At 41.9% G+C, this 18085-nt stretch overlaps 1 protein-coding gene across 1 annotated transcript in view; it reads right to left on the reverse strand.

Annotated features, from left to right (window-relative positions):
* Positions 1-15005, reverse strand: part of Polb (DNA polymerase beta) — a 30338-nt gene extending 15333 nt beyond the window's left edge. Inside the window, exons 1-6 of the mRNA XM_059244534.1 lie at positions 14877-15005; positions 14653-14710; positions 10333-10399; positions 5500-5574; positions 4660-4718; positions 2558-2607 (exon numbers count right to left, since the gene is read on the reverse strand). Coding sequence (XP_059100517.1) covers positions 2558-2607; positions 4660-4718; positions 5500-5574; positions 10333-10399; positions 14653-14710; positions 14877-14937 — 370 coding nt within the window. The 5' untranslated portion in view covers positions 14938-15005. The remainder of the gene's footprint in view (positions 1-2557; positions 2608-4659; positions 4719-5499; positions 5575-10332; positions 10400-14652; positions 14711-14876) is intronic.
* Positions 15006-18085: the final 3080 nt, after the last annotated feature.

Consider the following 18085-nt stretch of genomic DNA (forward strand, 5'->3'; position numbering starts at 1 on the left):
TAATTTAGAAAAGATATTAAACCCAATTACCTTTTCTACAAAGAACTAATCTGAAGATATTGAAATGATTTTCAAAACATGGTGAAAAAAAAAAACCCACATATACTAACTAGGAACTAGTTAAAGCAACTTTTCAAATCAATGTTGCAAAAACCTGATTTTAAGATTATTTTTATGTAATTTGTGAAAATTTCAATTACAAGTTCATGAAAGAGTATACAAAACAAATCAGGAATTACAGGCAATCCAACTGGCTATAGTTAAAACACTGAAAACAGATCTAACACCGTTTCTTATACTCTTTATAGCAGCAACCGTGACCACAGCTTCTTAAGGTTTTACAATTGACTTCATTTTTTTTTTTTTTTTTTTTTTTTTTTTTTTTACTTTTTTGAGACTGGGTCTCACCATGCAGTCCTGGCTGGCCTTGAGCTCAGAGATCAGCCTGCCTCTGCCTTTCTAAGAGCTAGGATTAAAGGCATGCGTCACTGTGCCACGTCTATACCCATTCTTTTTAAACGTGTTTAGCTTCCTTGTTCAGTTAGTATTGAGATGAATTTGTGAAGTCACTGTGCTAAAACTCTTAATGGAGAGAAAGGTATTATCTTCATCTTTTAATCGGGAAAAGTTGTAATATTAATGTGTCTTTCTAGCATGAATGTGGTAGCAACTCTTGTTAAAGAAAAACCAAGACAACTAAGCTTCAAATATAATTTGTTTAATCACCAGTACACTGAGAGATATGTAAGTTCCCTCTGAAGAAATGGAAAAAATTATGTATATTTCTGACACATTCACATATTCTACCTCCCAGAGAAAACACTACTAAATATATCTGAAATGAAATGGAAAGGATTACAAGTCTGTTACACAGTCACCATTATATTGCATATCTGAATTATGAAATATAAAAACTAGAACAGGAGATTCTAGACATTACCAGGTGAATAACTGTCAAACTCACAAGTTCTTGACCTTTTTGGCCAATCATCTCCCTCAGATAAAGTGCATGTGTTACAAGCAAAAAAAGCTTATTTTCTGACTATTTGACTCACAAGTAACATTACTAACATAAAGTAGCCCACAAGAACCAGTCACCATATTTAAGTGTTTACTACTCACCAAACACTTTAAGTGCTTTACATCATTATGACATCAAATCTTATGAGTCAGAAATATATATATATATATATATATATATATATATATATATATATATATATATATGGCCCCTATATATATATATATAATATATGGCCCAGAAACTGAAGAACTAAGCTAACCCATTACAATGATGTATTGGAAGCGACATTCAAATCTCGACCAGTTTCCAAAACATGCCCACCTAACCCATCTGGGTTGCTCAGAAGTAGCCACACCCACAACTATTTCATCCTGTGCTAAGGGTGGCACAGTAAACATCCCACAGGAGTGTGTTAATGAATCCGCATGTGCCCTTGGGAAAGTATGAGAAGAAGTTACAATTAAAGGATGCTTATATGAGGCTAAGGTAATGGACTACAGTATTTGGTTTAGGCTCTAATGCCCACCCCTCCCCCTTTCTTTGAAAGCAAGCATTCCTCCAACAGCACTGTGCATCTCTAACAGAAACGTTCTCAACACACACAATCTAGCTTTAAGTCTAAGACGTCACTGTCTAAACTCTGAAGAAACAAAAGCAATTTAGACCTTCTAAATTTTTTCAAATAATCACTACTTAGTTGTCCTTAAGCTGAGAAGTCTGTCATGTGCTGTTTGCACTTACTAAGAAGCTAACTTTCAAAGCAGGGGTGTTTCCCCTCCCCCGCCTCCCTCCACTTCAGACCCAAGCATATATACCTTAAAGTGTCCTTCAAGGCCATCTTAACTCTGTGACAAGGAGCAAAACAGCCCAAGAGCAAGAAGACTGCCTGATTATCAGCTAGAAGGTAGAGCGTTGCTAAGAGGTCACTGTTGTTTGTCCCTGATATAAAAGTGCCTGCAGTGGGAGAGAGAACTGGAGCTTCAGCCACGGGACGCTCACCCAGGAATTCCAACTGACTGCTTCAACTTCTCCAGTCAGGTTCTGCGGATATTGTTGGCACCCCGTTTGGTGATGTTAGCTTCTGGCTGTACTTGTTCTTTCACTCAGCAGACTCCCCGAGGGGACTGGTCTCCTCAGGACTCTCTCCCCTGGGACTCCACCTGGCTGCCTTAGAGGGGCTTCCGCAGTTGATTTGGGCTGCATGTGTTGAGTGTGGGGTCGGATGACACTCGTTACCTACTGCTACTCACTGTTTTATTTGGCTTGCTGTTATATACGCTGATTCAAAACACAAATATGGCTTTATGGCTCACTCTCCAGCTCATACTGCACAAAGCAACTTCCTGTTTGTCTTCATTTTTTTGTCGCAAACCTAAAAATGTCTAGACAGGAAGGTGAATCTCACCCTGGCTCTGCTCCCTACTGTCCAGTCAACAAGAATTCCTTCACTTGCATTTACTCATGGAGAACGGGACTTTCAAGATGACCTTGTTGGAGCTTTAACTCGGACTCAGTGGCTCGTGTGGTACTTACCTTCTAATGTTTTAATTCCTTCATCTACAAACTTCCTTGCAGCAGATGGACTACAACGACAAGAAAACACCATCTCAGTATCGGGTGAAACTCAAGGTCTCTGATCATCAACATCTTTTGATGTCAGGTACAGGGCTAGTATTAATAAACAAGACTTGCTAAATGCGGCATGGTTACTTTGCTAATGTCCATTTCGCCCAAAGAATTTCTGCATCTTAAGTCAATAGGTGGACAACCATCAACTTGAACATAAAAAAGACATCTAAGGCCAGGCAGTGGTGGCGCACGCCTTTAATCCCAGCACTCGGGAGGTAGAGCCAGGTGGATCTCTGTGAGTTCGAGGCCAGCCTGGTCAACAGAGCGAGATCCAGGACAGACAACAAAACCACACAGAGAAACCCTGTCTCGAAAAGAAAAAAAAAAAAAAAGACATCTAAGTAGCTAGCTATCATAATGCTCATGCAAGACATGTGGGCACTTGAACACTCGTTAACTCAAGTGAGATTTACTGAGGGTCTATTATGTGCCACACATACTGCTGGAAACACTACATCAATAAAGCAAATAGCAGCCCTGGCATTTACCCACATATACGTTAGCAGGTAGTGGAAAAACAATAGATAGGAATATGAACAAGAAAAATGTCAGGTAGATGAATACAGTAGGACACCACAGACCAGCTGTATCTCACTTTAGCCTGGATAGGAAGTACAGCCCTCTGAGATGCTGAGCTGATAAACGAATGACAAAAAGCCAGCTGTTTGGGAGACCAAAGGGAAAAAAAACTCAGGTAGAGAAACAATTCACGCGAGCCCCACAGGTAAGCATGAGCTTGGCTTGTTCAAGAAGAAAATTAATAGTCGAATGACACAGGGTGATATGAAACACCACCAAGTGGTACACAGGAGTCATATGCTACAGCACTCCTTAAGCATGGTGGTAAGTTTGGGTCTTCCTCTGAGCACAGTGAATAGCTATTAGAAACGAGGAAAAGCCAGTCATGAAACTGCTTTAGGTTTATAGACTATCACTGCGATTACTGGGTTCAACAATAAAGTGATGTGTTATGTAAACAATTTAGCTGGCAGTGGCAATAGGAATAGCACCTCTATTTCCCAACCCTCTTACACTGTGTCAACTTTCGGTATTATAAAGAGAGAGCAGAGAACAGGAGGAATGCACACACACACAGCACGATGGTCTGTAAAGCAAGAGCAGAGAACAGGAGGAATACACACACACATTAAACCATTGGTCTGGGAGACTGTCAACATCCTACTGTTTGTGGTGCAGAAACAGACACTGACAGTAGGAGGCGCTGTGGCCAAGAAGAAACAAAACTGAACAGGGAGCCAGGAGACATGGCTTTTAACTGGCTATGCAGCAGCTGCTTACTTTCTATGTACGTTTTCTTTCCTGAAAAGGAGGGCAGTATACCACATGCTCTCTAGATTACCTTCAAATAGACATTTGTAAAGTAGCCTTGGATCTTGAAGGAGTCACGCTGATTTTCGATTTACTATGTTTAAAATTTTAATAAAGGTCACTTAATGGGACAATTATCATACACCTAAAGGAATGTCTTGACCCATAAAGATGAAAGAATAAAGTACCACAGACCTAATATTTCAATGTTAACCTTTCATGTGTCCAGTGTTCAAGAAGCTTGCTTTGTGGCTAGCCCCAAATTAATATTAAGATAAAAAATTTACTAGCCCAAATTTTAAAAAAGGCTGAATTCTTGTTCCAGGATCACAAGGTGCTGTAAAGAAACACTTCAGATACACATGCAGCAGATGCAGTCTACAATAGAAAGACATAAAAGCAAGTGCTGGAGTTGGGAGGGGAAGAAAGCCCTTGTCTGGGAACCAGGCCCGTCAGGAAGGCGGTAACACCACCTGCCTCTGATGGGCTTAACTCATCACAGCAGCTGGAGGACCAGCCACAGATCCCTACACTACCAAACGATGAACTGAATGGGCAAAGGCACAAAGGTAGGTGTAGAGGTGCGAGTTTTGAAAGGAAAAAGCATGTAATTTAGTTTGGTTGACATGATAATAGGACTAATTTACAGCTCTGACTGCTCAGGAAAGAGTTCTTACCCAATGCCAGTAACTCGAGTCAGGAAATTGATGGACGAACTTGTATCATCCTGACGAATCTTTAAGAAAAAAAAAATCTAATAATGATTTAGGAATGCTTTGTGAACTGATATTATGTTACTGGGAATATACCAATATACTAAAAATAAAGCAAAAAATTATTTGCATTTGCAAAAAACACATGTGATTTGGGTAGTAGTGGGCGATAACAGAGTAGCTCAAGGCATCTCATCTCTAATTTATTCTAATTAAAAACGCATCACCTCATGTAGTTACTTCTGTAGTATGAACATTTAGTATCTACTGTCTTTTCAGTTTTCAATTTTCTAATACTTTTAAAAGGTCTATTCATGAAAGACCAGAAATGGTATCATTAAAACAAATACAAATCATTAAAAAATGCTCAGAGAGTTCAGGCATAGACTGAAGAAATAAATGATCACGCTTCTTTTTTTTCCATCAACATATCACTTTGATGGTACAATGAGAGGCAGCTTTGTCCGACACTCAGTCTCTCAAAGGCCACATGAAGTAAGTGGGAGAAGAGGCTCTTTTTCCTTTGAGACAGCCTTACCGTGCTGCCCAGGCTGGTCTCAAACTCGTAAGATCAAGAGACCTTCCTTGCCTCAGCCTGCCAAGTACGGCTGGAGCCACAGGCATGTTCTGCCAGTGAGTGTTACAGAAGCAACATCTACATTTTAAAAACAGAATGCTTAACATCAGGAGTCCAATCAGCATTTTTCCTTCTGGGTCTCACTAAGATACATTATATCAATTATTCTGCTCTTGGTCATAAGGGAAGATACTGTAATCAAACAAGGAATCAAGTTAAAATGTTACCTTTTCAAGTTTACGCAATTTTCCAGTTGCCAAATATTCGTCAATCTTTTCAGCAATTTTTGTTCCTACTCCCGGCTATACAGAAAATTAAAGAAAAAAAAAAAGTCATATAAATGTGGTGATATATTGTGTACCCTAATAAAATTTGCTTGAAGATCAAAGAATAGAATAAGCCACTAGATTAAACATAGAGGCCAGGTAGTGGTGGCACACACCTTTAATCCTAGCACTTGGGAGGCAGAGCTCTGTCTAGATCTCTGTGAGTTCAAAGCCACCCTGGACTACATGAGATTGATTCAGTCTAGAAGAGAAAACAGAGCCAGGCAGTGGTGGCACACACCTTTAATCCTAGTACTGGGAAGCACACATGCCTTTAATCCCAGGAAGTGATGGCTGGGCGGATAAAGGTATATAAGGCGTGAGGAGACAGGAACTAAAGGCTTTTGGCAGCATCATCCCTTTCAGTTAGAGGCTTTTTTGGCTGGAGCCTTTGGGGTGAGGACTCAGGATTTCAGTCAGAGGATTTGTGGAACTGGTGAGGTGAGAAGTGACTGTGGCTTGTTCCTTTGTCTCTCTGATCTTTCAGTATCCACTCTAATATCTGGCCCCAGACTTTTTATTAATAAGATCTTTAGAAATTCGAACAACATATAAACATAATGTTTACCAAATCACTAAAAGATAAACACCGAGGAGTAAGAAGCAAGGTGTTACTGGACAAGTTTTGAAGCAAAAGGTATGGAAACCTGAACCCTGGGATGAAACTCCTCAGAATAAAATGCTTAAAGGACCGACAGAGAAAAGACTAGCAAACAATTTTAAATGACTCCTGTTTACATAAAATTAACCACTGAGGGCTGGAAGCGTAGGTCAGTGGGAAAGTGGCTGACTGACTCATGAGAGGTCCTGGATGTGCTCCCAGTCCACACACACACACACACACACACACACGCACACGCACACGCACACGCACACGCACACGCACACACACACACCCTACTTTTACTATGGAAAACTAAGAAAACAGGCTGGCAAGGTGTCCCTGTGGGTAAGGGAACTTGTTGGCAAGGCTGATGACCTGAGTTCAATTCGTGGCACCCACAAGGTAGAAGAAGGGAACTGATTCCTGCAAGTTGTCCTGTGACCTCCACGCATGCTCCACTACGTGCATGTATTCACACACACCCGAATAAATAAATGCAATTTTTAACTTAAAAAAAAAAAGAGGGGGAGACCGGGCGGCAGTGGTGCATGCCTTTAATCCCAGCACTCGGGAGGCAGAGCCAGGCGGATCTCGGTGAGTTCGAGACCAGCCTGGTTTACTGATTAAGTTCTGCAACAGCCAGGGCTACACAGAGAAACCCTGTCTTGAAAAACCAAAAAAAAAAAAAACAAAAAACAAAACGGGGGAAATGTGAAAATAAAGTTACACACACAGTATTAAGATCGCTTATTAATCTCATGGCCCTTAAAATTAAATGGAAAAATCACCTGACTCCCATCCTCTAACATTTGCTTATATTATTTAACTGAGACTCTCTTAGAACAGAATTAATTGTCCATGGCACCATTATAATTATGTCAAATATTTGAAAACCAATCTAAGGTTCACAAGTAGGATATCTGTTAAATAAATTCATACAATGAACTAATATGCAGCCACAAAAAAACCCTGCAGTATTTATTAGTAAAATACATTTGTTTAAGTGTGTTAAGAAAAAGTACATATATTGGGGCTAGAGAGATGGTCCAAAAGCTAAGAGCACTTACTGCTCTTTCAGAAGACCAGGTTCGGTTCCCAGGACTTCTATGTCCTCTTCTGGCCTCCAGAGGCTCCTGTATGCATACGGTGCACATAAACCCACATAACCACACACACATACACATAACAAAATTTTCCTTTTTATTAAAAAAATAAAAGAGATGGATGATGGTGGTGCACACCTTCAATCCCACACTCTGAAGACAGAGGCAGGCCAATCTCTGAGTTTGTGGCCAGCATGGTCTACAGAGAGTGTTTCAGGACAACCAGGGCTACACAGAGAAACCCTGTCTTGAAAAACCAACAATAACGACAAAAAAGCAAATACATTATTAAAACACAGAATACCAAATCTCACCTTAGAGTTTCTGATTTGCTATGTCACGGGTAAATAGAAAGGCCCACCATCTGCACTTCTACGTTCCCATGTAGCACTGATGCTATTAGTCTGGATACCCCACAGTGAGAACTACTACCAGATTGGCACACCCAACACAGTCTGCTATTATACGAGCAACATGACCATTTAATTGTAATTAAGATTTTATGTTTTTCAGCTACAGTAACTACATTTCAAGAATTCAATAGCTCAAAGAGGCTACATCTCAAATGTAAACCACAAAAGAATAAAGATCCCATGTTTTGACTGCATTTCCCCCGGTGCTTAGGCACATACTTGCTCAAAGTTACGAACTAATGAATTCTTGTCACTTATTAGCTCTATTGATCTTAGGACAAAATCTTTGAAGTGAAAATCCTGGGTCAAAAGATACACATTTCATGGAGCCACCTTTAATCCCAGCTCTCCCAAGGCTGAAGCAGGGGATCTTTGCGAGTTCCAGGCCAGCCAAGGCTACATAATGAGATCTTGTCTCAAAAAGGGGGAAAAAGATACACATTCTGTCAAATGATGCATCAGAAAGACTGTACCAATGAATACTTCCTTAAGCAGTAAACATTTCTGTCTACATGTCATATTACACTTGATAATCTGACAGGCACTATATAGCATCTTGTCTCAATCTCACTTTACTAAAGAAGCATCATGTTTATTGGTCTTCTTTTATATTTATTTGTGAGAGTGTGAGCACAGACCCACGGTGCACATGGAGGTCAGAGGACAAACTGCTAGTCATTTCTCTCCTACTGTGGAGTCCCAAGGACTGAACTCAGGTTCAGCAGGCTTGGCAGCAAGTGCCTTTATCTACTGAACCATCTGGCCAGCCCTGTTTAAACAAACCTTCAATATGCACAGTAATATAACATGACTCAGTTTCTTGCTTTCTCCCCTACCACACCCCAAAAAAGTTAGGGTTCACTACAGAGCTCTGGCTGACCTGGAACTCACTATGTAGACCAAGCTGGTCTTGAATTCATAAAGATCAGCCTGCTCCTGTGTCCTGTGTGCTGAGATTAAAGGCATGTGCCATAACGTCTGGCCCTACATTCACCTTTTTATGTTCTGTATTTATTTGATAATTTATAAATGCCTCAGAAACTACTGACTGCATATTTAACTTCTGAAAGGAACACTTACCAAGAAGAAATGTACAAAAGATGTAGGGAGATTAGATATAAGAAATTACTCAGGCTTCTCATTTTCTAAATTGAGTAATAAACACGTAAATAGTTTACAGACAGTGATGCAGTAATTTTACTCTGTAACATACTGGCCACAAGCAATCCAGACCCTGGCTATTTCTATACCTAACATAACAGAATAAAAGGCAAACAACTCATTTTGGAAATTTCAGATTTCTAGAATTATTCAGAAGCATTCACAGGAGCCAGACAGCAGATAGGTCTGAGATTCCTAAATAATCATAAAAAAGAATAGCATTTTTAATGTTAAGTTCAGTCATAAAAGTTTTAGATTCTTTTTATTGCTTTCAAGGCTATATTCAGATTGGGATGATGTATATCTGGTTTTCAAGACTCATTGATAAAATGAGTGGGCTATTCAGAGTAATGCTCTAAAAAGGATTGTCAGTGGTGATAAAGGACAAAATAGAAACAGGAATGACTTTTTACGTCAAGACAGAAACACAGACAAGAATTAAAGTCTAGTGCATTCATAACTTGGCTGGTGACTGTATTCAGGAAAGATCTATGACACTGAGAACAGCTTACAGCACACAGGAGTAAAAACCTACACACTGGAGCGTTTCTACTGAGTAACAAATTCAAGGTGCGACTTGTGACTAATGTTTCCCATTCAGTTACAAGAGTACCAGATTTATAGTAACGTTATCACTTTGAACAATGACAATATAAGGACAGCTATAGTTCATACTCTCAAGGCTCTTACGAAAGAGTCAAGGACACCCAAATGGTAGGATTTCAAGTCCAGAGGACTCTGAAACACAAGTAGGAACAGTGGAGGAAGCAATCTTCTCAGCACCTGGACCATTCAAAGGTCACGGCAGCTTGGCCTCTTCAACAAAAGAGAGGTCAGACGTGGTCCTTAAATGTGAGGCACTTCAGCTCACTCAGTGAGTTTGGATGAGAAAGAACAATCTATCAATAGGCAGAAAGAACAATCTATCAATAGGCAGATGCCCTAGGGTATTCACCATGACATCACAAATCACCGAGAGATGTGACTCTAGAAACCATGACCCTTCTGGCATACAGGGCTTCACAGAAATGACAGGGAACAGTGCTACTGTAACATAATAGGCTGGCTGGCTGGTAAGAGCTTGCTGGAGAATATTATCCCACACAAATTCCTATACCTGGGGATCACAGGATAGCAGTGGGACCACTGTAACTAGACAAACAGCATTCCCTGTGACCATGGTTGACTTAAAGACTCACATTCAAGGTGAGCTTCAGCTTGGGAATGAGTGCATGTACGTATGACAACGTATACAAAGGAAACAGACTGCATAATTTCTTCCCTCCAAATAAAAGTATTTCAGCTCAGAAAGTATTAATATTCTATAAGAAATCAGGAGCAGTAAAATTGGTCTGTGGGGGTCAAAGGTACGTCAGAAGCGAGTTCATTTTATGGAAACATATCAGATGTTTACATGTGTGAACTCTTCAGCTACATGCTCATTAAAGCTTACCAACTTCTTAGCTTCTGCTCCACTCTTGATTTTGTGTGGGTACTTTGCTATAACAGATGCTGCTTTTCTATTAAAAAAAGGAAGAAAAAAAAAGAAAAACGATTGAAAAGCCAGTAAACACATATTTTTTTCTTAACTGAAATACACATAAAAATACCCACATTAATTTTTTTTATAAATACAGCTGGTTTTCTACTATGTAAAAACTTAAGACTTGATGACTGGATGTTCAGGGACTTGGAAAGAGCATGATGGAAACTGGTAAAAAAGAGATCTGAGGAAGAAGGTGGAGATTATGTATGGGCTTGACACCACGGACTGCCACTCACCCAGGATGACCTGCCAACAGCAGAGACCAACACTGAGCCCCAGATATGGCACTATTTCCTGGTGTGATCTGCCAGAGACCTCATGCCACTGTGGGCTGACTACACTGGACCACTTCCTCTGTGGAAAAGACAACACTTTGTCCTTACTGGAGTAGACACTTGTTCTGTTTATGGATTTGCCTTTCCTGCATGTAATGGTTCTGCTAAAAACATTATCCGTGGACTTATGGAATACCTTATCCACCATCATAGTATTCCACAACACAGCATTGCTTCTGACCAACGAACTTATTTCACAGCCAGAGAAGTGTGACACTGGGCCCACATTCACGGAATCCACTGGTCTTACCATGTTCCCTACCATCCTGGAGCAGCTGGCCTGACAGGAAGATAGAATGGCCTTTTGAGACACAGTTACAGCACCAATTAGATGGCAGCAGCCTGGAAAGTGGTTCTCCAGAAGGCGGTATATGCTTGAATCAGCAGCCAACATACGGTACAGTTTCAGAAAGCACCTTCAACAAATACTGCTGGAAAAACTGGATGTCCACAGCAGTAGAATGAAAACTGACTCATAACTATCACCTTGAACAAAAACTAACTCCAAATGGATCAAAGACAGAAACCTGAAATCTGAAACCCTAAAACTTCTAGAAGAAAACATAGGAGTACCCCCCATGATATAGGTGTAAGAGAGGGATTTCTGAGTAAGACTCCATTTGACCAGGAATTAAGGCCAACAACTGACAAGTGGGACTTCATAAAACTAAAAAGCTTCTGCACAGCTAAAGGAACAATCAAGAAGAGGAAACCCACAGAATGAGAATCTCTGCCAGCTATACATCTGACAGAGGATTAATATGAAGATTTCAAAAAAAAATAATAGTAATAATAAACCCAACATAATGAACAACAATAACAAAACCAAACCAATGAGTTGTTCAAAAAGTGGCCAGGGATCTGAACAAAGAGCTCAAAAGAAGATAAAAAAATGGCTAAGAAACATCTCAAAAAAATGTACATCATCTCTAGCAATTAGAAAAACGCAATTCAAAACAATTTTGAAATTTCATCTTAACCCTGTTGGAATGGCAAAGGTCGACAAAACAACCAACAAGAAATGCTAGAGAGAGTATGGAGAGAAGGGACCCCTCATTCACTGTTGGTGGAATTTGCAAACTGGTGCAGCCACTCACGTAATGAGTCTGGAAAATTCTCAAAAAGCTAAAGAGAAATCTACCATATGACCCAGCCATACCACTCTTTAGCATATGCCCAAAGGGCTTGACATCCTCCTCCTCAGATACGTGCTCAGCCATGTTCACTGCTGCTCTATTCACAGTAACAAGGAAACAGAAACAACCTAAATGTCCTGTAGTCAACAAATGGATAATGAAAGTAGAATACAATTCAGCTATTAAAAAAAAAATTAGCTGGATGTGATGGCCCATACCTTTAATCCCAGCACTTGGGAGGCAGATGCAGGAAGGAGGATCTCTGTGAGAACTACATAATGAGTTCCAGCACAGCCAGAGTTAGAGTGACCCTGCCTAAAACAACACAAAACAAAACAAGCAACAACAACAAAAAATGAAACCACCAACTTGGCTGGTAAATGGATATAACTAGAAAAGGTCATATTGAGTAATCCTGACCCAGAAAGGTAAGTATCACATGTCCTTTCTCTTGGAGGCTCCTAGCTCCAAATCTTCATATGTGAGCACATATCTTAGAGTAACTGCAGAAACCAGGTAGGACAGATGCTTTGGGGAGCAACAGAGGGAGGAATAGCAAGGTGCAAGTAAGGATGGGGTGAGGAATGAGAAAAAAGGTGGGGCTCTAATTAGGGAGGGGAAAGATAAATACAGAAGAAGGGCAAAATTACAGTACGGATGCCTGAAAGTACCATAAGGAATCATATTATTAACCATCTTCCCCCCCAAAAAGGCCAATAATAAATCTAAGTCTATGTATAAATATACACACACAGTTTAAAATCTGGGCTGACAATGTTCCCTCCAAGAGCCAAAGAACACCTAACAAAATCCAAGGCCAGGCACAAAAAGCCCTCTTTTGAGTTTTTGGGCAGGGCTTTCCTAGAGGTTCCAAAACATACAGGCTATTACTATTATTGCCTTTGGTGGCATCCCAGAGGTAGAAGGTAAGTCCATATTGCTGAAGACACCATGCACTCCAGACACAGGCCTCTGAGCTGGAACTGACCTGAATGTCCATTCTCTGAAGACTAGCTTTCATGGTATCAGAAGGCACCAGGCGAGCTTCCAAAGGAGGGAAGCAACCAACAGTCCTACACAGCTATGACACCTCTGAACCACAATGAGCACCTGATGGCATGATGACCCTAAGTATGCAGCAGTGACACACGTATCTTAGTGGTAACCAACAGCTCTCTAATTGGACTTAGGACTCACTCACCAAGGGGGAAACCATGCCTGGGACTGGAAACATAGTCAATTACCCAGAGCTTAATGTACAACCACCATTTTGTTAAACCAGCATAATCCCTAATTACATTCTAAATGTTCATCCTTATACCCACAGAGAAGTGCAGTCATCACCCCTCATCAAGGAAACTTCTCTTTGCAACCAACAGAGACCAGTACAAAAAAACACAACCAATCAAAAGGTAGAGTTATGGAGCCAAGTCCTAATGGGTTCATCTACAAAATAACTCCTAAGCCTAAGGATTCGGGAACACTGAGGAAGAAAAAATGGAAAGATTGCGAGAGCCAGAGGAACAGGGAGTTTGCTAGGAGACTGTGTTGTCTAATAATATCGGGAGCTACACCCATAAAAAATCTCACTAACATGACTGCCTAAACATGAGCTGAAAGGATAAAAACAATAGACATGCCAAAGTGGTCAAGACCTCAACTCTACACAAAGAACTATAGGAAACTAAGGAATGCTGAGAGCAGAGAAATAGTCTTCCCCAGGGAAGAGCATCCCAATTGGTTATCCAATGGTCAGCCCTGAAAACATACATACAAGTAACATTATACAAACTGAGCAGATGATATTTATGTGTTTAGGAACATATATGTATATACAAATATGTATATAACATTAATTAATAAAAAAGGAGGCCATGAATTTGAAAGAGATCAAGGACGGTTATCTATGGAAGGGTTTGGAGGGAGAAAAGGGAAAGGGGAACTGATGTAATTATAATCTCAAAAATAAAAGAAATAATAAATATAATAATAATAATAATATAAAGAGTGATTCTAGATGAGGAAATTCAGGCATGGAACAGACTACTAAAGAACAATAATTGTAAGGAGGTAAGAACTAGCTTGGGAAAATGAGACGGCCTGCTTTGACTTTTAAAAGCTGAGAGCTTTCGGCATGTTTATAGGTCAAGGAGCTTAAGTAGGTAAATGTGGGAATAATGGCTAAGGGAAGGTGCCTGCTGAGGTAGGTTTGTGGTGATGGGCAATGGGTTTTCAGGAAGGTGACAGGATCAGCTATAGTCCAAACAGAACCAAACCACATCTATTTCTTTGTTGTTGTTGTTTTGAGTTTTGTTTGTTTGTTTGTTTGTTTGAGACAGGGTTTCTCTGTGTAGCCCCGGCTGTCCGGAACTCACTCTGTAGACAAAGACGACCTCGAGCTCAGAGATCTGCCTGCCTCTGCCTCCCGAATGCTGGCCACATCTATTTCATAGTACAGATCTCATCTGCTGTTGTTCGTAACGTTTTAAAGTCACCTTGTATTTCCAGGCATTCAAGACAGTGATGGGAATATATGTGTCAGACTCCATCTATTTTCAGTCAGCATTGTAAACTCACCTGAATTAACTCTATAAGGCTCGGCCAGAATTCTGTATATGGTAAACAAAGTGCCACTCGGTCTTTGCTTTTTAAAATCCTCTTTCAGACGGTACAAATACCCCTGGACACCCGCCCCCGATCCCTGCTAAATGACTCCATCAAACCAGGATGTCCGGGCACGCGAGCTAACAACGTACCTGTACGCGTTGTACTTGTGGATTGCCTGGCTCACGTTCTTCTCAAAGTTTGCGAGTTCTGAAAAGACAACAAAAGAGCTCGAGTAAACAAGCGCACAGCCGGGCACGGCGGTCCCGGGAAGGGGGTGTGGGTGGGTTCCTCCCGGGACGGATGCGGCTGGCACGGACGCTGCGGCTGCGACCAGGGGCCCAGAAGCGAGGCCCGGCTGAGGAGAGGGACTCACCCACGAGCATGTCGGTGATGCCGCCGTTGAGCGTCTCCTGCGGCGCCTTGCGTTTGCTCATGGTGCCAGGGACCCACACCTGGGGCCTACCGGTGGACAATGGCGGCCCCTGACAGGGCGCGGCGCGGTGACGTCACTCACGCGCCGGGCGGCGGGGCGGGGCTTAGCGGGTGCCCCGGCGATAGCAGGGACTCCCTGGACCGCCCGGGAGCGGGGAGGACAATTGCACCTTAGTGGATTAACCTGAGCTCCTAGCTGCTCTCCTGCTCCGAGAGCAGTCCGATTTAGAGCCTGGGATGCAGAAGGCAGTGGACGTTGGCCGCTGTGGAAGGCATGGCCTGTACTTCATGTGTGGAGTGCCAGCGCCAGGTCTGCTGTGAGGTTTCCAAGTTGCTCTGTGCTCTTGGGCACCGGGGAAAACATGGAATGAAATATGCCAACCAAAACTTTTTAAGCATGTCTGTTAACCAACGGCTAAAGATATGGGGTTTGTTTTTTGTTTTTGTTTTTTTAAATATCCATGCCTTTTGTGGGAGAAGCTGAGTTATGAAAAGACCACAAGGAAGAAGTGTCTGACTTAGCTGATCAGCAACGAAGTCCTCATACCATATGGCTTAGATGTGAGACCCTTACGATTTGCTTGAATTGAAATATAGCACCTGCGCTATTTATGTGTGCCTCTGAGGCTCATATTAACTACAATTGCAACTGGTCTGAGCATAAAGTTAAATTGTTATTATGATACACACTAGTATAGGTAAATCTGAAAAGAGGATGAAAGGAGAAAGGAAAATCAAAATCAATGATAGTCTTGTCATCCAGCTTAGCTGTTATTGGTATTTTAGAACATACACCTTTCCTTTTCTACTCCAGTCCTAGCTTTTAAATTTTCCATTATTGTTGTTGCTTGTTTATTTTTAGTTTTTGTTTTGTTCTGAGATGGGATGTCCCTATGTAGTCCGGACTGTCCTAGAACTATGTAGCTCAGGGTGGCCTCAAACTCACAGAAATCCTCCTGCCTCAATCTCCTGGGTGCTGGGGTAAGTATGCACCACCAGGCCCATCAATGCATTGTTATTATTTTAGTAATAAAGAAATGCTTTAGATAAATGACTTACTTTTATTATTAAGGATAGAGCACTGCTTTGGGTATGGGATATACAGTAATGACAACTCTTGTGCACATTTCCATGATATGTGGTGATAAAGTGGCCTAAGGCCAAGTCAAGAATATGAGTGTGATTCATTGTGAGAGTTCATGCTTGTCAGAAATGAGGCCCTGAACACTGCATACCCTCAACACTGCACACCCTCAACACTGCACACCCTCAACACTGCACACCCACCACACTGCACACCCACAACACTGCACACCCACCACACTGCACTCCCTCACCACTGCACACCCTCAGCACTGCACACCCTCAACACTGCACACCCTCAACACTGCACACTCACCACACTGCACACCCACAACACTATACACCCTCAACACTGCACACTCTCAATACTGCACACCCTCAACACTGCACACCTCAACACTGCACACCCACCACACTGCATACCCATTGCACTGCACACCCTCAACACTGCACACCCACCACACTGCACACCCTCCACACTACACACCTCAACACTGCACACCGACCACACTACATACCCCAACACTTCACATCCTCAACACTGCACACCCTCAACACTGCATACCCACCACACTGCATACCCACCACACTGCACACCCTCAACACTGCACACCCACCACACTGCACACCCTCAACACTGCACACCCACAACACTGAACACCCACCACACTGCACACCCACAACACTGCACACCCTCAACACTGCACACCATCAACACTGCACACCCTCAACACTGCACACTCACCACACTGCACACCCTCAATACTGCACACCCACCACACTGCACACCCACCACACTGCACACCGTTAACACTGCACACTCACCACACTGCACACTCACCACACTGCACACCCACCACACTGCACACCCATAACATCGCAAGAATAAACAAAACAAAGCAAGGCAATAGGACAGCCCTTGGGAACTCAGAGACAGGGTTTAAAGCACTGGTTCTCAACCTGTGGTCATGACCCCTTTGGGGGTTGAATAATCCTTTCACAGGGTCATCTAAAACTATCAGAAGACACTGACATTACATTACTATTCATAACAGTAGCAAAATTACAGTTATGAAGTAGCAACAAAATAAGTTTATGGTTGGAGGGTCATCACAACATGAGGAACTGTATGAAAGGGTCACAGAATTAGGAAGGTTGAGAACCACTGATTTAGAAAGAATGCTTAAAGAACACCTTTTTCATAAAGGTCCCCATGCAGAGACATAATGAAGACAAAGGGGGCATGAGGATAACAATTAGAGTGGTCCCTGTAGAAGCAGCAAAGACCACCTCCAAAGCTTCAGCTACAAAGTTCTGCACGAACTGGAACAAGTTCACTGGGACTCATCAGGGAGCCAGTGTGGGCGGTAAAACTAGAAAAACAAGGGACTCTCTGGCCTCTGGCTGGAGTCGGCTGTCCTTTTTCTGCATCACATCCTCAGCACTTAGCAGCACTTTTTCTGTTCTCCTTTCTTTCTTTTTTTTCTTTTTTTCTTTTTGTTTTTTTGTTTTTCGAGACAGGGTTTCTCTGTGTAGCTTTGCGCCTTTCCTGGAACTCACTTTGGAGACCAGGCTGGCCTCGAACTCACAGAGATCCGCCTGCCTCTGCCTCCCGAGTGCTGGGATTAAAGGCGTGCGCCACCACCGCCCGGCCTGTTCTCCTTTCTAAATGTCCCTCTATGCCCATGTGTACATTTGTGTGCACAGGAGCATTCTAGGCTAGAATACACATGAAGTAGAACATGCAGCCTTTTTTCTTTTTGAGGTTGTGTATCCTTGCTTAATAATATATATTCTAAGTCCACCCATTCTCTTGAAGCTTGTGATTTCATTTTAGAGATGAATAATATCCCACTTTATATCTGTACCAGATTTTTATTACTCATTCATCTGCGGATAGACATCTAGGCTTTTTCCATTTTCTTGCTACAGTAAATGGAGCAGCAACAAAAATGGATATGCAAATATCTCTAGGGTAGGGCGTGGAAGTCTGAGTATGAGCCCAGGAGTGAACTGCTGCATCATACTGAAGTTCTGTTTTTAATGTTTGAGGAACCTCTGAACTGA

This window comes from Peromyscus eremicus, chromosome 17 (assembly GCF_949786415.1).
Source record: "Peromyscus eremicus chromosome 17, PerEre_H2_v1, whole genome shotgun sequence".
In the NCBI taxonomy this organism is placed as follows: Eukaryota; Metazoa; Chordata; class Mammalia; order Rodentia; family Cricetidae; genus Peromyscus; species Peromyscus eremicus.